This window comes from Pelophylax lessonae (assembly GCF_965119305.1).
Source record: "Pelophylax lessonae genome assembly, chromosome: 2".
Classification (NCBI taxonomy): domain Eukaryota; kingdom Metazoa; phylum Chordata; class Amphibia; order Anura; family Ranidae; genus Pelophylax; species Pelophylax lessonae.
This window is the reverse complement of record NC_138769.1, coordinates 554,712,382-554,735,865: the sequence shown is the minus strand read 5'-3', so window position 1 is coordinate 554,735,865 and position 23,484 is coordinate 554,712,382. Positions and strand designations below refer to the sequence as shown.

The 23,484-nt window shown below is 47.3% G+C and overlaps 1 protein-coding gene across 1 annotated transcript in view; it reads right to left on the bottom strand.

Annotated features, from left to right (window-relative positions):
• DRC2 (dynein regulatory complex subunit 2) overlaps positions 1-23,484 on the bottom strand; it is a 78,627-nt gene that overhangs the window by 17,527 nt on the left and 37,616 nt on the right. Inside the window, exons 5-6 of the mRNA XM_082245104.1 lie at positions 15,406-15,544; positions 553-750 (exon numbers count right to left, since the gene is read on the bottom strand). Of these exons, the coding sequence (XP_082101230.1) occupies positions 553-750; positions 15,406-15,544 (337 nt within the window). The remainder of the gene's footprint in view (positions 1-552; positions 751-15,405; positions 15,545-23,484) is intronic.

The following is a 23,484-nucleotide window of genomic DNA, read 5'->3' as shown; positions in this document are numbered from 1 at the left end:
GGCTCCACCCCCCTGCTTCGCAACGCTCGCAGGGAAAAGAACCGGAAGGCAAGTGCCGGCAATCGGCTGTGTACAGAGCGGGGAGAGAGTGTGACGACACCAGGGAGGACAGTGGGGGATTGCAGTGAAGGTGAGTAACATTGCGGGGTAACCCTGAGTGTGGCTCGGGGTTACCGCTTTTGGTACCGAAAATTAACCCCGAACCACACTCGGGAATACCGCCAAGGAGGTTAATGTGTCCTGTAAAGATATAGGGGCCGATGGAAGAACTACAGTACTCAGCGAGGGGCCAAAAGTCTGACACCCCTGGAATTATCTCTTTCTAAGAATTCTTCAGGCACCTTTATCCATTCTTTGAGGCTAAGCATTGCAGATAAAAAGCTAAATATTAACTAATTAAGTGCAGGGGCACTTTTTGTTACATTCAAGCGACAGAAAGAAAGGTAATTAAATGTAAAACAGAATAAAAGAATAATATATAGCTGTTATGTTTACAGGGTGAACATTGTCTTTCAAGCCCAATTAAAGGACTCAGTACATCACAATGTTTACCTGGATCTTCTGAAGCTTTTTCATCTGGTATGCAATCTCTTCTGCACTTTTCTCATCCTTTGTTTTCAAGACTTCAAAGGCAATCTTGCGGTCTTCTGTGGCATTCTGGTAGTTTTTCTGAGCTTGTTGAACTTGTTTCCAGAGGTCTTCTATTGTGTTCTCCAAAACCATACGTAGGGAATGTTTCTCCTCCAAACTCTGCCAGACAGTGAGCCAATGTGAGCAATCAGCATGCTGCAAAGCTATTTTTCTTGTTTCTGTTTATCAGAACATATAACACTGTGGACATTGATAAGTTAAATTCAAACAAGCTGGTTACATATTTTTGGATCTACAGAAATGAGGTTCAGCCTTATGTGTCAAAATGAAAAAAACTGAATTTTTGTAAAATCTTACCTGTAAAATTCCTTTCTCTGAGTCCTCCGACAGTCGCCGCCTCCTCTAAGTCATCACAATTGGGTATTGTCCACCTATCCGTAGGAATAGCTAGGCATATAGACTTAGTCAAAAGACAAAAGGCATTAGCATATACACACCCACGGGGGCTGTCCCATCTGGTCAATACCCCCCCTGCATCACCACTCCCAACTCAGTTTGGTAGCATAGCAGTAGGTAATAAGAACCCCAAAAAGAGGGGCGGGGCGGCGACTGTCGGAGGACTCAGAGAAAGGAATTTTACAGGTAAGATTTTACAAAAATTCAGTTTTCTCTTACGTCCTCCGACAGTCGCCGCCTCCTCCAAGTCATCACAATTGGGATGTCCCAAAGCAGTATAGACATGAGGGGTGGGAGACGCAACCGTAGAAAAGGCAACGCAGTACCCACATCAGAGAAAGGAATCTTACATGCACCGTAAGAACCAACTGGGCAACAGCAAAAAAACAATGCTCAACAGGAGCAACAGCCCAGGAAAGCAAATGCCAACAGCCAGGGACCCAGAGAAAAAAATCAAGGGTCCATTATGGGACAGTCGCACTGAGAACTTTGCGGCCAAAAGAAGCATCAGCTGATGCCAGAACGTCTACTTTGTAGAACTTGGAAAAGGTGTGCACCGACGACCAAGTCGCCGCCTTGCACACCGGGGCCACCGAGGCCCGATGCCAATAGGCCCAGGAAGTACTCAAAGACCAGGTAGAGTGCGCCTTAACAGGGAAGGGCGGAACCAGTTCCTTCAAGGCGTAACCCTGCTCAATGGTCCGTCTGATCCATTTGGCAATAGTCGCTGCAGACGCAGCCATGCCCTTCCTTAGGATATTTAGGCTTTGTACAAAGCGAAGGCAGGACAATGTCCTCATTAAGGTGACATTCAGAGATCACCTTGGGAAGGAAAGATGGGGGTGGTCGCAAAACCACCTTATCCCTGTGAATAATCAAATAAGGGGAGCGGCAAGACAACGCCGCCAGCTCCTACACCCGGCGAGCCGAAGTGATCGTCACCAGAAAGGCAACCTTCTTCGACCGCAGAGGCAACGATATCTCCCTGATATTTTCAAAGGGAGCACGCTGCAACGCGGACAGAACCAAGTTCAAGTCCCGCGGAGGTAAGGGCTCCATCCTGGGAGGAGCCAAACATTGCACACCTTGAATGAAGGTGCGCACCAAGAAATGAGACGCCACAGGGCGTTGGAAAAGGACAGCCAGTGCGGACACCTGGCCCTTTATCGTGGCCAGCGCCAGGCGCTGATCCACTCCAGACTAGAGGAAAGCCAAGATTCTCGACACCGAGTAAGAACGAAGGGAGAACCCCCTGGACTCACACCAGGTGAAATAGGCTTTCCAGGTATGGTAATAGATCTTACCAGAGGAAGATTTCCTAGCCTTGATCAGGGTAGGGATAACCTCAGAAGATAGACCCTTGTCCTTCAAGACCTGGGTCTCAACAGCCAGGCCGTTAAAGCCAGCGACTGTAAAGAAGGATGGAAGATCGGACCTTGAGACAGGAGATCTTCCCGCAGAGGCAGGCGCCATGAAGGAGCCACTGCCAGGTCACCAACGTCGGCGTACCAGGACCGGCGTGGCCAGTCCGGTGCCACCAGAATCACCATGTGCGGTTCCGAGGCCAAATTGCGAAGGAACCGGGATAGTAACTGAATCGGAGGAAAGGAGTACATCAGACAATACTGATGCCAAGGGGCCACCAACGCATCCGAGGCGACCGCCAACGGATCACGCGTTCTTGCCACGAACCTTCCCACTTTTTGATTTAGCCGGGATGCGAACAGATCCACATCTGGGGATCCCCACCTCGCAGACCTCCGGGTGTAGGGACCATTTCCCCTGGTCCAGGGTCTGGCGGCTCAGATAGTCGGCCTGCCAATTTTCCACACCCGGAATGTGAACTGCCGAGATCGCCGGGACATAAGTCTCGGCCCAAGACAGAATATCGGTCACCTCCCGGGCCGCTCGAGCACTCCTGGTGTCCCCCTGGTGGTTGATGTAAGCCACCGCGGTAGCATTGTCCCTCTGTACGCGAACAGGCAGGCCCTGGAGACGGTCCGACCACTGGAAGAGACAGAGTTTCATTGCTCTTAGTTCCAGCACATTTATCGGGAGGGAGGATTCCTCCTCCGACCAAGTGCCCTGGGCAGACAGGTTGCCCAGGACTCCACCCCAGCCCGACAGGCTGGCGTCCATGGTAACCACTGTCCACACCACCGGGCGGAAGGACTTGCCTTTCGCCACCGCCGGGGACTGGATCCACCACAGAAGAGCCAATCTGGTCTGGCGACTCAAGGAGACATCCAGATCCAAGGACTGAGGAAGTCTGTCCCACCTGGCCAGGATCTCCGTCTGGAGAGCCCGCGCGTGGAACTGGGCAAAGGGAATCGCCTTGAAGGCCGAAACCATCAACCCCAGGCCCCGCATGCAGGTCCTGAGTGACGAGGACGGATTGTCCCTGAGGGACCTGACTTCGTCCCGCAAAGTCCGGAGCTTGTCCTCCGGCAAGAACACCTTTGCCTGAGCAGAGTCCAGAACCATTCCCAGATAGGGAAGGCGAAGCGACGGAGACAACGCTGATTTCTGAACGTTGATGGCCCATCCGAACTCCTGGAGCGTCTGTACCGTGATGGACAGATCGCGCACAAGGTCCTGGCTGGCCCTCGATCTCAGAAGCAGATCGTCCAGGTACCCCAGGACCGCAATGCCCTGGGCCCGTAGCAGGCCCAGGACCGGCGCCAACACCTTAGTAAACACCCTTGGTGCCGAAGCGAGACCGAAATGTAACGCCACAAACTGGTAGTGGTCCTCTGCGATAGCAAACCGAAGGTACCGCTGATGACCCTCGAAAATGGGGATGTGCAGGTACGCATCCTTTAGATCTATCGAAGCCAGGAATTCTCCCGGACTCAAGGAGGCCACAACCGAACGGAGAGGCTCCATTCGAAACTTTCGAACACGCACAAAGCGGTTCAGCGCTTTCAGGTCCAGAATAGGACGCACTTTGCCCTCCTTCCTGGGCACATATCCTGATCGAACGATTTCCTGGACCCACCTGTCCGATATCCGGAGCAGCCAAGGTTGGAGGAAACCGCGCAAACGTCCCCCCACCCCTGAAATGGGTGAGGGCGCCCCTTCAGGCAGAGGCGGATTGTCCCGCTGAGCCGGCATTGCCGGCCTTCTGCTTACCCGCCCAGGGCTTCTTCTGGTTGCTCTGGGCCTTGAAGGGCTTGCCCTTGGATTGGTTCCGAAAGGCACGAAAGGACCCCTGATTGGATCTAGGCGCAGAACCCTGCTTGCCTCGGAAAGACTTGTTCTTCGGGTTCTGGGGCAGCATAGTGCTCTTGCCCCCCGTGACGCCTTTCACCAGGGTATCCAACGCCTCGCCAAAAAGGCGAGAGCCAGCATAGGGAAAATCAGCAACTGTTTTCCGCGAGGACTGGACGGCCGACCAGCTCTTCAGCCATATCAGTCGCCGGTTAAGCACCGCGACACTCGAGAGGCGAGCCACCAAGGGGGCCTCATTTAAGGCTGCATCACACAAATACATGACTCCTTGGTGGATCTGGTCCACCATTTCCAGTCGGGCAGGTGGCACGTCATCGGACACTAGGTTGCTTCGAAGCACCTTGATCCAATCAGCTACCGCCTGAGCCACTATAACGGACACGAAAACGGGTTTGAGCAACGAACCCGCCACCGTATAGGAATGGCGGGCTAGAGACTCCAACCGCCGGTCCGTGGGATCCCGGAAACCCGGAGTATCCTCAGTAGGAACCAAGGTAGCCTTGTTCAACACGGCCACAGTGTTATCTACCTGTGGAGGCACACACCATCGCGATTCTGTAGCCGGCGCAAAAGGATAAAGCAATTTGAACCGACTAGGCACCATGAATGGACGTTTTAATGTGCGCCACATTTCATTAACAGTGTAATGAAATTCAGCTGGGCAGGGAAAAACGCAGACTGCAGACTGCGGGTCCTGTGCGTCCCAAAAGAGGACACAATGCCCGGAGGGTTGGGCTCATCCTCTAAATGCAAGGTTTCCTTCACCGAAACAATTAACTCATCCATGGTCGCCCGTTCTTCAGGTGACCCTGGGGAGGATGTGTCAACACCCTCAATTTCAACCTCCCCCTCAGACCCCGGGGGGTCCAGGGATGAGCGGGACCCTGAAAAGGGCACGCTCGCAGCAGCAGCAGCAGCCATATCCCCATCTGAATCAGAAGAGAGAGACAGCCTGGGCCGTTCTCTCGCAGCCCGTTCAGACATCAGCATTTCCATATTTGCCACTAAAGTCGCAACCACAGCAGCCAGATCAGGTCGCAGCGGAGCCACAGGAGAACTGAGGCCCCCCACTAAAGCTGGAGGAAACTTGCTTTCCTGAGAATCCATGGCTCAAGACAAGAAAAAATTACAGTGCAAAAAAAATTAGTGTACTGTCCCCTTAAATAGCGCTGCGGAGTGCGCAGCCCACCGCTACTGTCACAGCTATGAAGACCCCCAAAAGGAGAAAGAAAAACTGAGCCAGAAGCAGTATACAGAAGAAGACTGAGAGAGATACACTGCAGAGCCCGCAGATCGTTGCTACCTGTGTCTGTGATGCCTGAGAGGAAAAGGAAGTGCTGCTGGAAGGGGCTGGCTATAAGCCAGACCTCAGGGAAAATGGCTGCCTATAGGAAATGCATTGGAGGCTACACCAAGATGGCCGCCGACATGCGGCCGAACCGATCGTTCTACAGCCCACAAAATGGCGGCGGAGGGCGCCAAAACGATCTGTATACTCGCCCCAGAGGGGCCATATCCATGTGCAGTAAAAAACATGGCGGACCGCGTGAACATACCCCCGCAGCGGTCGCCGCACAACACTCAAGTCTGTACCCCCAAACATGCACCTAAGGTGACACAGGGACAGGGACCCCCAGCAAAAACATACAGATCTGCACAAAGCGAACCCCGCAGGGATCGCACAGGGAGTCACACAGGCACAGACATGGGGACACACAGCAACACAGACTGCCACCCCAGATAGAGGCCCCACACAGAAAGCACTTACCTGTACCTGATGGCGTGGGGAGCCTCCATGCACGGATAAACCTCTGTCCTCTCCTGACAGGGAGTGCCGTGAGCCAGGGACATGACGCTGCAGCAGCGCAGACGAGTCCTGTGAGGTAGCCACCTCACAGCTGCATCCCTGCAGCAAACAGGGATGGGTCGTTCTTAATGCCAGGGCGAACCATAGCTGAACGCTCGATGGCGGGCTGGGGGTCCATCTGACCCTCTGTGCCCTGGAGAACCAGGGCGGCCAGTCCGAATCCCAGCACCGCATGATCCATCTTCATCCGAAGAATAAACTAACACTAAAGCTGACAAAATAAACAGCTAATAAAGTGAGAGAAAAAAAAATGACATTTAAAAGAAAATCAAATAAAAGATTTAGGAAGGCTGAGACTGAAGCCCCAGCACAAGGTAGCCTGAACTATTCCTGATGCTAGGCAAACTAAAACTGAGTTGGGAGTGGTGATGCAGGGGGGGTATTGACCAGATGGGACAGCCCCCGTGGGTGTGTATATGCTAATGCCTTTTGTCTTTTGACTAAGTCTATATGCCTAGCTATTCCTACGGATAGGTGGACAATACCCAATTGTGATGACTTAGAGGAGGCGGCGACTGTCGGAGGACGTAAGAGAAATCCCAGTTTTTCTACCTTTATTTTGCAGTTTTCAGTGCTGTCACGTGACTTTAATCCCTCCTCCTGCTGAGTCCAAGAGCAGCAAGTGGGTGTGGTTACTGAAAGCCAGTGACATCACTTCCAAGGAGGGGCACTGTTTTTGTGTAGCCAGTGGGTGTATACAGATTACAGAATGGGAGGAGGTGATCTTAAGTCCCCCCCCCCCCCGTGTTCTCTCATCAGTAAGGTTGCTTTGTACATCCTAATTCATGGAAAAATAAAGAAATATCTCACACAGGACATAGGGGGCACATATACAGTATAGCTGTGCTGGGGGGGGGGGCACATATACAGTATAGCTGTGCTGGAGGAGGGGCACATATACAGTATAGCTGTGCTGGGGGGGGGGCACATATACAGTATAGCTGTGCTGGGGGGGCACATATACAGTATAGCTGTGCTGGAGGAGGGGCACATATACAGTATAGCTGTGCTGGGGGGGGGGGCACATATACAGTATAGCTGTGCTGGGGGGAGGGGCACATATACGGTATAGCTGTGCTGGGGGGGGGGGGCACATATACAGTATAGCTGTGCTGGGGAGGGCACATATACAGTATAGCTGTGCTGGGGGAGAGGGGCACATATATAGTATAGCTGTGCTGGGGGGAGGGGCACATATACAGTATAACCCTGCTGGGGGAGGGGGCACATATACAGTATAGCTGTGCTGGGGGGCACATATACAGTATAGCGCTGTTGTGGGGGGGGGCACATATACAGTGTAGCTGTGCTGGGGGGGGCACATATACAGTATAGCTGTGCTGGGGGTGGGGGGCACATATACAGTAAAGCTGTGCTGGGGGGGGGGGCACATATACAGTATAGCTGTGCTGGGGGGGCACATATACAGTATAGCTGTGCTGGGGGTGGGGGGCACATATACAGTATAGCTGTGCTGGGGGGGGCACATATACAGTAAAGCTGTGCTGGGGGGGCACATATACAGTATAGCTGTGCTGGGGGGGGGCACATATACAGTATAGCTGTGCTGGGGTGCACATATACAGTATAGCTGTGCTGGGGGGAGGGGCACATATACAGTATAGCTGTGCTGGGGGGGGGGGGGACATATACAGTATAGCTGTGCTGGGGGGGCACATATACAGTATAGCTGTGCTGGGGGGAGGGGCACATATACAGTATAGCTCTGTGCTGGGGGGGGGCACATATACAGTATAGCTGTGGTGGGGGGAGGGGCACATATACAGTATAGCTGTGCTGGGGGGGCACATATACAGTATAGCTGTGCTGGGGGTGGGGGGGCACATATACAGTATAGCTGTGCTGGGGGGGTGGGCACATATACAGTAAAGCTGTGCTGGGGGGGGCACATATACAGTATAGCTGTGCTGGGGGGGGGGCACATATACAGTATAGCTGTGCTGGGGGGCACATATACAGTATAGCTGTGCTGGGGGGAGGGGCACATATACAGTATAGCTGTGCTTGGGGGGAGGGGCACATATACAGTATAGCTCTGTGCTGGGGGGAGGGGCACATATACAGTATAGCTCTGTGCTGGGGGGGCACATATACAGTATAGCTGTGCTGGGGGGAGGGGCACATATACAGTATAGCTGTGCTGGGGGGGCACATATACAGTACAGCTGTGCTGGGGGGGGGCACATATACAGTATAGCTGTGCTGGGGGGCACATATACAGTATAGTTGTGCTGGGGGGAGGGGCACATATACAGTATAGCTCTGTGCTGGGGGGGGCACATATACAGTATAGTTGTGCTGGGGGGAGGGGCACATATACAGTATAGCTCTGTGCTGGGGGGGCACATATACAGTATAGCTGTGCTGGGGGGAGGGGCACATATACAGTATAGCTGTGCTGGGGGGGGGGCACATATACAGTATAGCTGTGCTGGGGGGGGCACATATACAGTATAGCTGTGCTGGGGGGTACCTATACAGTATAGCTGTGCTGGGGGGGCACACATACAGTATAGCTGTGCTGGGGGGGGCACAAATACAGTATAGCTGTGCTGGGGGGGGGGCACATATACAGTATAGCTGTGCTGGGGGGAGGGGCACATATACAGTATAGCTCTGTGCTGGGGGGCACATATACAGTATAGCTGTGCTGGGGGGAGGGGCACATATACAGTATAGCTGTGCTGGGGGGGGCATATATAGTATAGCTCTGTGCTGAGGGGGCACATATACAGTATAGCTGTGCTGGGAAGGGGCACATATACAGTATAGCTGTGCTGGGGGGGGGGGCACATATACAGTATAGCTGTGCTGGGGGGAGGGGCACATATACAGTATAGCTGTGCTGGGGGGAGGGTCACATATACAGAATAGCTCTGTGCTGGGGAGGGCACATATACAGTATAGCTGTGCTGGGGGGGGGGCACATATACAGTATAGCTGTGCTGGGGGGGGCACATATACAGTATAGCTCTGTGCTGGGGGGGCACATATACAGTATAGCTGTGCTGGGGGGGGCACATATACAGTATAGCTCTGTGCTGGGGGGGCACATATACAGTATAGCTGTGCTGGGGGGGGCACATATACAGTATAGATGTGCTGGGGGGGCACATATACAGTATAGCTGTGCAGGGGAGGGGCACATATATAGTATAGCTGTGCTGGGGAGGGGCACATATACAGTATAGCTGTGCTGAGGAGGAGGGGCACATATACAGTATAGCTGTGCTGGGGGGGGCACATATACAGTATAGATGTGCTGGGGGGGGCACATATACAGTATAGCTGTGCAGGGGAGGGGCACATATATAGTATAGCTGTGCTGGGGAGGGGCACATATACAGTATAGCTGTGCTGAGGAGGAGGGGCACATATACAGTATAGCTGTGCATGGGGAGGGGCACATATATAGTATAGCTGTGCTGGGGAGGGGCACATATACAGTATAGATGTGCTGGGGGGGGGGGCACATATACAGTATAGCTGTGCAGGGGAGGGGCACATATATAGTATAGCTGTGCTGGGGAGGGGCACATATACAGTATAGCTGTGCTGAGGAGGAGGGGCACATATACAGTATAGCTGTGCAGGGGAGGGGCACATATATAGTATAGCTGTGCTGGGGAGGGGCACATATACAGTATAGCTGTGCTGAGGAGGAGGGGCACATATACAGTATAGCTGTGCTGGGGGGGGCACATATACAGTATAGATGTGCTGGGGGGGGGCACATATACAGTATAGCTGTGCAGGGGAGGGGCACATATATAGTATAGCTGTGCTGGGGAGGGGCACATATACAGTATAGCTGTGCTGAGGAGGAGGGGCACATATACAGTATAGCTGTGCATGGGGAGGGGCACATATATAGTATAGCTGTGCTGGGGAGGGGCACATATACAGTATAGATGTGCTGGGGGGGCACATATACAGTATAGCTGTGCAGGGGAGGGGCACATATATAGTATAGCTGTGCTGGGGAGGGGCACATATACAGTATAGCTGTGCTGAGGAGGAGGGGCACATATGCAGTATAGCTGTGCAGGGGAGGGGCACATATATAGTATAGCTGTGCTGGGGAGGGGCACATATACAGTATAGCTGTGCTGAGGAGGAGGGGCACATATACAGTATAGCTGTGCTGGGGGGGGCACATATACAGTATAGATGTGCTGGGGGGGCACATATACAGTATAGCTGTGCAGGGGAGGGGCACATATATAGTATAGCTGTGCTGGGGAGGGGCACATATACAGTATAGCTGTGCTGAGGAGGAGGGGCACATATACAGTATAGCTGTGCAGGGGAGGGGCACATATATAGTATAGCTGTGCTGGGGAGGGGCACATATACAGTATAGCTGTGCTGGGCTTTGAATGAAGACTACCATAGGAGTAGGAAGCTGGACATGGGGGCGGGGGGGGGGGGGGCGGACTATCAGTGTAGCTGGAAGTGCTTTGGGGTCTCCGCTCACATTTTACAATGGTCATAGTACAGGCAACCACATTAAGTCTACGTTTCCACTAGTGCGACTAATCAATGGCACCCGTTTCCATCTATGAGACTTTAAAAATCAGCGACCTTGAAAAGGTACCTGCGCTACTTTGATGCAACTTTTGATGTGACTTTGATCCAGAGAGTGTAAAGTTGCATCAAAGTCGCACTCTAAATCACAATAGTGTAAACGTAGACTAAAGTTTTGTGCCTACTAGTGTGATTTGTCATGCAACTTTGGACACACAAAGTCGCATGACAAGTCACAGCTCATTAATTTCAATGGCACCCGTTCCCATCTATGTGACTTTGAAAATCAGCGACTTTGAAAAGGTTCCTGCACTACTTTGATGCAACTGTTAATACGACTTTGATGCAGAAAGTGTAAAGTCATGTGACTTCTGTTTCTTTCCAAAAAAAAGTGTGCGACTGTCTTGTGCGACCTGTGGCATGCCAGGGCTTTATAATGCATGATCTGGCTAGCATTCTTAAAGAGGAGCTCCAGCCCCCCCCCCCAAAAAAAAATTAAAATTTATTAGCTACAAATACTGTAGTGGCTGACTTTTAATATTAGGGCACTTACCTGTCCAGGAATCTAGCGGTGTCCCCACTCGAGCTGTTTTTTCAATTGGCTATCGGGTGCTGGCCCTGCCTTCTTGACTAAAGGATCCTGGAAGTGAAGACTTGCAGCTTCACAGCCGGTTTCCTACTGAGCATGCACGAAGCGCACTGCACTTTGTGAATGGGCGGGTGCGGGGGAGGGGGGGGGGCGAACATTTGGCATTTGGGAGCGGGTACATGTCAAAATTAGGTACCCGTTTCCCCTAGAAGGTGCCAAATGTGGCAGCAGAGGGGGGGGGGAGAAGGCAGACAAGGGGTGTATCTATCAGGGGCCACATGGGTTGTTTTGTAGATTTTTCAGGACAGGGCTGATGGGCGCAACCAAAAGAATCTATTGTAGGAAGAAACTGTGATATTCCTAGATGTTGGAACAGCTCACCAAATGTGCTGTCTGTGAGTTTCCTAATTATGAACACAATGGCACACATTTTCTCCAGCAAGCAAACAATGCATTATGAAGATTATTAAAATGGATAATATTGAGACAAATTTGCAAACACAGGATTAGGTGCCCACAGTAACCAATTCAATGTATTACTTCCTTTAACCTCTTTAGGACCACCCGCTGCCTTTTTACTGCGGCAGTGCGGCCCTCCTGCGCAAACCGACGTAGACCTGCGTTGGTCACGCGCCTGCAGCTAGAGTGCGAGCGCGCGCCGCTGGCGGCGTGCTCCCGCCCCCCACTCAGCAGTGGGGAAGCTGATGCATGGGACAGGTGGCTCCAATTGCTGCCTGACACCTGCAATCGCTTCCTGCTGAGAGAGAAGAATGGTCGGCTGTTGTCAGAACACAAAGGCACAACAGGGGAGATCGTCACACTAACATCGCTTGTGTTAGTATGCCGATCTCTTCGTTTTTCTTTAGTTCAGCCCGCTTGGTTGAACGAAAAAAAACTTTATGTGTCTACCAGGCGATCATGCCTGTACATCCAAATGCTCCCTCTCCATCGCTTTGCTGACCTAGCAAGTTTGTTTGACTGGAGGGAAGGAGGTAGGAACAAATCAGCTCTGGCAGATACTGCAGGTAACACATAGCTTAGGGGGTGAATGCTAGCAATAACCTATATTAATGAATGCGCTCAATTTACTATCCCACCCTACAGCTGAAGGATTCCTAGAGAGAAAAACAGATAGTTCAAATGGCTCTGAAAAAGAGGGGATCTCCCCTCGAAACGCATCAGCCATTTGGAGGGTCCTCTGGTGTGCTGGACACTGTTCTGATGACCCGGTTGCTTTGGGTTTATTGTGGATCAATATGCTTTTAACAATCTTTGTGTTTGTGAGTATGTTTCATCTTATTTCATTTTAATAAACTCCATTTGGGTAATGCACAAGGCCGATGCGCCCTCTTTATGTTCTTTATGCAGTATTCCAATCTGGGTTTTCCCCTGACCCCTGGAGGGCAGCAAAATCTGTGCATATACCCAGAGCTAAAGAGACCTGTCGCCACATTTCTGTTGAGCGCAGGAGAATTTGTTTGTTCATCATATTGGGTCTATAAGTAACTTATGCATAAATTAAATTGGATACCATTTGTTAGGATCATAAGCTATAATGAAATAAATGAAGCCGCTCCTGCACTTCACTATCTACCACTGAGTCCATTCATCACATTAGGGAACCAACAGAAAGATGAGAGAGGTGGGAGGGTGTGGGCCAATGCAACAAAATGCTAGTTATTATTTCCATTTGAATAACTAAGCTCCCAGGTTTCTGGGCTCAGAAAGGTTTATTCCTTGCTCTAAAGATCTACAGTATATATATCCCAAGCAAGTTTAAATTAAACAGAATATATCCCAAGCATTTAACCACTTTAAGACCGGAAGGATTTGCCCCCTTCCTGACCAGGCCCTTACATAGTTACATAGTTACATAGTAGATGAGGTTGAATAAAGACAATAGTCCATCCAGTTCAACCTGTGTAGGTGTGTGTAGCTGTAATCATCTCACATAGCCCTGAATGTTCTGATCCTTGAGATGTACGTCTAAGAGTCTTTTGAAAGCCACCATACTTCCAGCAGAAACCACCTATTGTGGTAGACAATTCCACAATCTTGTAGCCCTCACAGTAAAGAACCCCCCCACGTTGCCTGAGGTTAAAACGCTTCTCCTCTAATCGCATTGTATGCCCTCGAGTCCTCGTGCAATCCCTTCGACTGAACAGCTTTTTTTCTAAGCTGAGATCCCCATTGAGATATTTAAAAATTGCTATCATGTCCCCCCTCAGGCGTCTCTTCTCCAGGGAGAATAAATTAAGCGATTGCAGACGCTTTTCATAATTAAGGTCCTCCAATCCCCTAATCAGTTTAGTTGCCCTTCTCTGGACTCTCTCCAGCTCCAACACATCCCTCCTGAGGACTGGCGACCAGAACTGGACAGAATACTCCAGATGTGGTCGGACCAGAATTTTATAAAGTGGAAGGATTATAGTCTTATCTCTGGAATACATCCCCTTCTTTATGCATACTAATATTCTGTTGGCTTTGGCAGCTGCTGCTTGACATTGCATGCTATTGCCCATCAGCGGCAAAGTTAGTAAATCTAGGGTGAAAACCTAAGGCGTGTTTCCTCTGGCCTGCTTATCTGCCTGCTGGCTTTCTCACCTACACTGGTGGAAGTTGGCAGACCTTTAGGATACCCAGCATTTGAAAACTGAATATTTGTCAAAGACATACTGTACATTTAACAACGGTGAGGACTGGGTCTTGGGTTACTGCGTTACTTTAATGGACAATTACGCGGTCGTGCTACGCTGTACCTAAATAAAGATTAAGATTTTTATTTTTTGCGCTATAAACAAAAAAAGAGCGACAATTTTGAAAAAAACAATATTTTTCACATTCTGAATTATAACATTCCGTCCAAAAAAAAAAAAATATGTAAAAATATAAATTTTTTAACATTTTAGGCCAATTTGTTTTCTGCTACATATTTTTGGTAAAAAAAAAAAAAAAAATCGCAATAAGCGTATTTTGATTGGTTTGCGCAAAATCTATCACGTTTACTAACTATGGGAAAGATTTATGTCATTTTTATTGTTTTTTTTTTTTTACTAGTAATGGCGGCGATCTGCAATTTTTTGCGGGACTGTGACATTGCGGCGGACAGATCGGACCCCTAACTGACATTTTTGACACTTTTGGGGGGACCAGTGACACTACAGTAATCAGTGCTATAAATATGCACTGTTACTGTAATAATGACACTGGCAGGGAAGGGGTTAACACTGTTGGTGATCAAGGGGTTAAATGTATGCCTCATGCTTACTGACGTGTGTGGGGGGAGGGGGTTCTGTGACACAGACAGAGATCGCAGGTTCAGCTATGCTGAATCTTGTGATCTGTCCCTGCCTGTCACAGAGAAGATCCACCTGCTTTGTTTACACAAGCAGGCGGATCTTCTCACACTTTCCCTGACGATCGGGGAGGAGAGACGGGAATCGCCACCTTTCCTCCTCCGGCTCGACTCCCGCTGTGTCTAAACACAGCGGGAGCGAGCCTCCGGCGGCACGCACGAGCCGCCGAGACAGCTAGGAGTCTAGCGTCGTAGGTCTACGTCGCTGGACCCAGGGGAGCTGCTGTGCTGCAGTGAGCGGTCAGCAAGTGGTTAATTATTATTATCACATAACAGGTCATTTGAAATAAAATCTATGTTAATCACTAAGAGCATAGCCAATATAACTCTTACTCCTATCTTGTGACAGTGGCATAGTAACAAAAGTAATTGTGGTTAAAATTATAACTGGCACCACCCAGCTGAGAAACTTTAATCTGAAAATCAAAGCTGGGTGCAAAATTCTAGGCTGAACATTGACAGAAGCCAATCAGATGCATTCAGTGTTCATTCAGGTAGTCTGACAGCTGCTGTCAGAATACAGTAGCCAGCAGGGAAGATCCTTCCATCCACGCCATTTAGCATTAAAGAGGAAATCAACTAAAGAAATCTTAACACACATGGCTATTAAATATGACCACTACAAAATACACGACATTTTTTACTGTTGCAGAACCATATACAGTACAGTGTCCAACCTACTTGAGCTCCTTCTTCACAGTATTATGTTGCTGTGAATTAAAGCACTAGATGACAGGTGCAAGAAAACTAAGATGTGACAGTGATTACCTTGTTCTTTATATCATCTCTCATACTCTGAAATTCTTGCTTAGCTTCACTCTCATTCTCCAGTGTGTTCTGTTCCATGGCTAGCATCACATTCTGCAGATTCCGCATCTCCTTGTCTTCTTGCTCCATGATCATCTTTCTGACAGATACAGAAGTAAAATACATTTAATGCTAGTAAAAGCTGTAATAATTATGTTTTATTTTTGTCTCTGTCTTTTTTTCATCCTTGGTAAATATTATTAATGCCTGGCATAGATGTTTAAGCACATCATTCCTCACATCTAATTAACAACTAGCAAGTGTTCCAGTTGCTTGACTGGCCATATTTTCATAAATATAATAAGTGAACATCGCTATGTGGTTTGTTTGTTTCCATTTTGTAATCTCCGTATAAATAATCATTTTAGTATAGTTGTTGTGCTGTTACACCAATATGTAAGATATAATATAATGCATAGTTGTGGTAATGTCTAGCTAGGTCACTATACTGCCATCTTGTGGTTATTTCGGTTGTTGCACTTGCCTTTCCCTTCTGTGTTCCTTCCTATCCCCTCCCATTAATTATGTATTTCCTGTTCCTGCTTCTTAATGCTTGTGGAGATTGAGATGGCCACATCTGTTTAGGCCTTTCACACAATCTGCTTGCATCCGGGAACACATTACCATGTTTTGACCTGAAGATATAATCTTTCAATCATCTACGCATGTTGTTATCTGCTATACCTACTGCTTGCAACAAAACCTACGTGTATGGGAATAAACGGTGTCTGGTGAGTTCAGCTATCTGATAACAATTGTCTGCGGTGATTGTATCTGCTTATACAGGCCAGGAATAGGTCTCAGCAAGAGATAAGTCACTATTACAACAATTGGAGTCAGAATAGTTGTCTTGCTAGAAGAAACTTTTTTCTTTATTTCAGAGCAAACCCATTGTAAAACGGAATTGACTAAGTGTGTGTTTAGCCCCTGCTACCTGGGCACTCCCTCACTAAAGCCTCGTTTACACCGGCAGGAAGGGGGAGGTAAAAACAGGTGGCTGAGTCACAGTTTTACTGCCCCTGACTGCTCACCTAAGGAATAACATACGTTAGAGGGCTGTACACATGTCACAGCTATAATGGTTAGTTTTACCGCTGTGGCAAATTTAGCATGGTTGGGTACCTGTCAAATTTGCCAATTAAAATTAATAAGAGCACAACACGCTGGTTGTGGCATTAAAATCGAATTCATAATTCCTATTCGGCAAAATAAATAATAAAAGGTTTTTGGGGGCAGCAGTGTCACCTCCTGAACGCTTGCAAGCTGCTACTCTTCCCCCCCACCATGGATTGCTTTTTAGGAGGGCGGCAGAGACTGTCACACATGCAAACTTAGCCTTATTACCCTAGCAACAAATGTTTTAAATTAAAAATAAGAAAAAAAATCTGTAATAGGTAGCAATAAAAAGCTCGCTGAGGTTCTAGCCTTTCCCCTAAAAAAAAATTTTTTTTTAAAAAAGTGTTTTTTTTTTTTTTCGTCTGTGTTCCTGTGCTTGAATCAGCATGTAGCATCGCAGATAGCATTTTTTGAAGGCCAGCAATGACAGCCTCCATATCCCTCAGTATAGGTTTCCTTTTAATCCCAACTCCAGGCAAAATAAAAATGTAGACCCCAGCAGGGATTAAAAAAAAAACACCTCTATGGGGCTGTCCCCACAGTTATTCCTTTCTGCCACTAGCTGTCCAGGTGTTCTGTCTTCATGAGTGAATAGGGCCATAATTCTAGCTAGGAGACTGAGGACAGCCTGTGAAGAAGCCATGGATCAAGCATGTCGGAGGCGTTACCAACCAGAGTGCCCTGTACTCGCAATGTAATGATATTGAGAGCAGTGATGATGTCAGAGAAGATCTAAAGAAAAAAGAGACTCTGCATTTCATGTGATCAGCTGAAGACATATGGAAAAGGCAAGTAATAAAAAAGCAATAAAATACAGCAGGGGGTCTCCAGTGGAGCAGAGGAGAATACTACAGAATAAGAGAGGGGTGCCTGGAGTTGGGCTTTTGTGTGGTAGACCCTGCTCCTCTTCCACCCCTGCAACTCCATGACTGCATTTACTGGCAGTCCATGCTTCATAACAGTGTATGTAGTGTCAATAAGAATTATAATGTAGCAATTGTATTATTGTAACATTGTACTTATTTGGCTTACTCATAGCAGAGATCTGCATATGATCTAAACCCCAATTCCAAAAAAGTTGGGAAGCTGTGTAAAATCTACACAAAAACAGAATGCAAAAAATTGCAATTCTCGCAAAGCCATATTTTTTTCACAACAGAAAATAGAAAACATATCAAATGTTTAAACTGAGAAAATGTACTATTTTAAGAAAAAAATATATATATATAATTTTGAAATTGATGGCACCAACACATGTCAAAAAAGTTGAGACAGGGTAACAAAAACCTGGCAAAGTACAACCCCAATTCCAAAAAAGTACGGAGAGGGCCATATTTACCATGGTGAGCACCCCCTCTTCTTTTTAGAATACTGTAAATGTCTGAACTGAGGAGGCCACTTTCAATCCAGTTAGAGTAAAGGCCCGTACACACTTGACGGAAATCGGATGAAATATTCTCCGATTTTTCTCTCTCTTGCTCAGCAGTCATAACCGTTTTTAGATGACAGTCACTAAATTTCTCGTCCGATTTTTTTTTTTTTGGGACATTTGTTCCTAGACTTCCGGGTTGTGAGCAACTTCAGATCATTCGCGGTCTTTCGTATCCGATTTTTCACGGACGTACTGCATACACATTAAACGAAAATTGGTCGTCTGGGGACGGACGATAAAAAATTTTGGTGTTAGTCCCTCGGTTTTTTTTTTTCGTTGAAAATATCAGCATCGGCTGCTGAAAGTTGTGTACACACTAGCCGAAAATCGTACGATTTTACCTCGGACGGGAATTTTCAGGAGATTTTCTACTAGTGTGTACCCCACTTAAGGACTGCGCTATGAAGACTCTCTAAGACTCTATAAAGTCTCTCTAAGGGCTCTATCCTCAGCCAAGAAGTTTGCAAGGATCAAGGCCTTTAGGACACTCTGGAGGCTTGCTGATGGTATCACTTTTAGTACAGTTGGAGAAAGGACTGAGCTATGAAAGGATATATCCTCAGCCAGGAAGTTTGCCAGGATTAGGGCCATAGGCTGCAAGGGACTCTGGTGGCCTGCAGCTCCATATAGGATCACTTTCAGTCCAGTTTTGGGTAAAAGGTTCAGTCATGATGGCAGACTGTCCGAGGTAGCTTTGGGATCCTATGAGAACAAAAGTATTATTCTCCTCACATGCAAGACAACTAAGGATAACTGGCTCCATGCCCTTGATTTTGGGATACTCTGAGTATGCTCACATGCTGCAGCTTTGTTTGGAGATTTAGGTCATCGCTTTATACAGAGGGAGGGAGATATCTTCCAGAATCATCGCTGAATGGGTCATGCCGGCTAGGCAATCGGATTATAGGGTTTAATTTTTGGTTCCTACAGAAGGTGTGACAACATATTCAAACAGGAGTGTGTAGACCTCATGGGCTCCCTGTAACAGGGCACCAGGAACAGTTACGGTGAATGACATGGTCCTCCACTAAGGCTGTTCTGACTCAATGTGGTGTGAAGCTAGCTTTTTTATCCCGGTCATTTTTAGCTGTAAAGGTTTCTGTTGGTTAAGTGCTATGATTGAAACCTTACTTTTTTCAGCATTCCACGCTTGTTTTTTTGGCTAGTTAGTTCCATAACATATGCTGCCATGTAGCCAGTCAGGAAAATGGAAAATTTCCTATCAAATACTTAACTTAATTTTCCTTTTCTTTCCATGGCAGCATGGGTCCCCTCCCAGTATCATGAGTAGGCTAGTTACGGAACGTGGTCTCCGACTCAGAAAATTTATGGGAGTGGGCAGTGCCGAATTTAGACCTTGGGGGGGCCTGGGGCACTTCAGGTTTGGGGGCCCCTCAACATAGAAATTAGTCTTTCATGGGTCATTGTGGTTCTTTATCAGTGACAATTTCCTTAACAACCATTCTCCAAAACAACTAGTGACTATCATGATCATATATATTCTAAGAACTACAGTTGAGATGGAGTGAAGAATGATCTGAGATGGGCAAAGGCTGAAAACTGGACAATTTCCTCAACAGCCACACTACTGAAGTGTCGAGGGAAAATTATTTTCTTTTTTGTTTTTCTATAAAGGAAGTGTGGGGCTTTTTGCCCCCCTTATAAATCAGGCACAGGGAGTGGGGTCTTATGTGTTAGGAGCAAGGGCAGAGCTACCCGAACAAAAGCTGCCAAGGAGTTCATCAGGAAAGGAAAAATACGGTATTTGATAGGACATTTTCCTTTATCTATGCATCTGTGCATGTGCCTTGCCTTGAGCTTTTAGATTCTAGACATGTGCAGTTCAAATTTATTTCCAGTAGATGTCAACACTGGATCATATCTTGCATCCCTGTGTTTACATCTTGACCACAGAACCACATTTCTCAGCCTATAACTTTTACATTGAAAAATCAATCTGTCATAACCATAAAATGTTTTAAGGAAACATTAACATGTTAAGACCACAAAGTAAGCCATCAATAACAACTCAATTTACCTGTAGTGCAATGTAGAAGATCTATATTGCTTTGCTCTGAAAATAATATTGATATAATGCAGCTCCCAGGAACAAGAAAACTCAGTCAATGAACATTCAGTGCTAAACACGGGGCTTTGCAACAGCGCTGAATACAGAAAATCTAACTTAACTAAATATTATAGGCATTTTTTTGCAGCCACATGAATGAAGCACACTTGTCCAAGTGGTACTATAGCCTCTTCTAACATGATTTACTAATGTACAGTTTTCCTCTAATGCTCCATAGCATGTAGAAGAGGCTCCGGTGGGCTTGGTGTGATAGTATTCTGTGTTAAGTTCTAGTAAGCTATGGGTGTCTGTTGTCTGGAAAAAAATGTTTAATCCAAAAGACTTACCAACAAGCATAAAGATTTGGCATCAAATGCTATCCAAAAGGGGTTGCCAATATGGAATTTTATGCATGTCAGAAACCTGTATAGGTAAAAACATTGTCCATGGTGTATTACTGGAAAGCTTTGCATCTCTTCTGACAGTGCCTTCTATCCAGACCCTATTTGGGGACCTGGTACATGAACATGACGGGCATACACATATATATGGCCTCACAGAAGTGGGTCTTTATCTGTGGGGCCATATATGCATTATTGTGTTTGTGCTGAGAGCGCTCTCAGCTCAGAGACTAAGTCCTCACCGAGAGCCCTGGGACTCGTACTCACAATTGAGAACTAGGAAGCCCAGTTCCTAATCACCTAATTCCTGTAATTGGCCATCACAGGTGTTAGCCACTGAACAGCCCACTCCTGTATTGTTACATAGAAACACAGAAAAGTGACGGCAGAAAAAAGACTGAGTAGTCCATCTGTTTTTGTTTTGTTTTTTATACATGTAGCACCCTCCTAGATAGGTGCTAGTTAGGGAGGTTAAGTTTTCTCTGCCTACCTAAAGCGGAGTTCCGGCCTCAAAAATGACTTTGGGCCATCCGCTTGCTGACATTAACCTGAAAAATAAATGGATAGTCCCGATTTTTTTTTTGCTTACTTCCTCCCTCCCTCTGCAGCCGCAGCCTGCGCCGTCACTTCCTGCTTGCGATGACTCCTGGGAGCTGAACGTCATCGCTCCCAGGAATCAATGCACCTGCACCGGCCCCGCTCATCAGATCTGGTGCAGGCACGTTATTCCCTGCTAAGCAGCTTCTGGGCATGCTGGTCGCTCGGGTCTTCAGGTGGGATAGAAGACCCGGGCAGAGCGGCGGAAAGGCGGGGGGAGGCGTTCCCTCCCGCGCCTTGTGATAACGACCGAGTGGCTGCTGAGCCGCATTGGTTGTTATCACCAGAAAGCTGACCGCCGGCTCTAAAAAACGGTGCTGGTTTACCACTTCCTGCAAACCGGTGTACCTCTATGTCGGCTTGAAGAAGTGGTTGTACCGGGGTGATTCCTGCAGCTGGAGGCATCACCCCGGTACAACCACTTCTTCAAGCCGACATAGAGGTACATCGGTTTGCAGGAAGTGGTAAACCATTACCGAACTGTAGACACATGGCCATAATTATATATTATAACCTCTGTATTCTGCTGTAATTCAGTATTAGAAATATTCCTTCTCCTGCAGCTTTGAGATCTTACTAATAGCATTCAGTGCTTGTATGGTTTATGTGAGCACATCTCTAGTCACAACACAGAAAGAGAGAACGGGACATGCTGCTTTACATAGGCATGTGGCACAAGTAAACATAGACATTAGAAAAAAACTAAAAAGTACAGTGCTAACTTACTAATCAATAACTTAACAATAATGGTGGAACCCTCTATTGTATGGAAATCTCAAAAAATACAATATTACCTCAATACTGGTCTCTGTGATATGTAGCGTAACATATAATACACATCAAACTGAAAACAAGACGTAAAAAATAAACTTAGCAGAGATGGTGGAAACCCCTTCTATATATGCACTGCTCCAAAAAATTAAAGGGACACTTTTCAATCAGAGTATAGCATCAAGTCAATTAAACTAATAGGATATTGATCTGGTCAGTTAAGTAGCAGAGGGGGTTTTTAATCAGTTATAAATGTGGAGAATTTCCGCGCTAATATGTTAAACTTATTAAGTATATAAAATAAATAAAGTGAAAGCAGCACACATAGGACTCATAGAAAATCCCCAAGACACTAATAAAACAATATGTGTAGCGCTAACAGAGAATATGAAGTATTGCTGGCAAAAATAACAAAATCAGTGCCAAAATAGTACAATCATAAATAACAAAACACTGTGAAATTTGTCAAAATATTGTGCCAAAAAACATATGTGAACCAAAATAGTAGTCTATGCACTATAGAAAATAAAGGAAAAACAATCAATCAGTGTCCAAAAAATGCATCAAGCATAATATATAAAGTGTTGAAGGAATTTCAAGGAACCACAAGTCCCAGCAGGTAAGTCCAAATGCCACAAGACCAGGGATAAGGAAGAGGAAAACCACACGTGAAGGATCACCAAGGAAGCAAAATAGCAGCTTACCAGAGCGAGTTGGTCACCCAAACTAATGGATAGACCACTGTAGGCTTGGTAGTAATATTAGAAAGATCCACCAGGTGTCACTCCACTAGTGACAAGCAGCTCAGGTCCGGTATTCAATTAACATATGAAAAATGATAATAGGGACATAGTGTGACTCAGTAAAAACAGCACATTTATTAAAACCATAAGGTATAAAACTCACATTTGAGAAGTCATCATATTGCATGTAAAATAGTAGGTACAAGGATCCAGGTGTTGCGGCGTCTCCATAAGCACCAAACAACTAGAAGCCTGCTCGTGGGGGCGTGGTCACGTCACGTCTGACTCCACCTGACCGGTTTCGTCATATGTTTGACGTCGTCACCACGCCCCTGACGACGTCAAACATATGACGAAACCGATGAACGAAAGGATGGCACATCAATACATGCCATTTGCAGAAGGTTTTCTGTATCGCCCTAGGAGAGCTGGATCGTAGAAGGTCCTTAACTCATCAGCAGGACCGGTATCTGCTCCTTTGTGCAAGGAGGAACAGGATGAGCACTGCCACAGCCCTACAAAATGACCTCCAAAAAAGGCCACTGGTGTGAATGTCTCAGAAACAGACTTCATAAGGCTGGCTTGAGGGCCCGACGTCCTCTAGTGTGCCCTGTGCTCAATGCCCAGCACCGTGCAGCTCGATTGCCATTTGCAATGGCATTTGCCATTGAACACCAGAATTGCCAGGACCGCCACTGGCGCCCTGTGCTTTTCACAGATGAGAACAGGTTCACCCTGAGCAGATGTGACAGACATCAAAGGGTCTGGAGAAGCCGTGGAGAACATTATGCTGCCTGTGACATCGTTCAGCATGACTGGTTTGGTGGTTGGTCAGTGATGGTCTGGGGAGGCATATCCATGGAGGGATGCACAGACCTCTACAAGATAGACAATGGCACCCTGACTGCCATT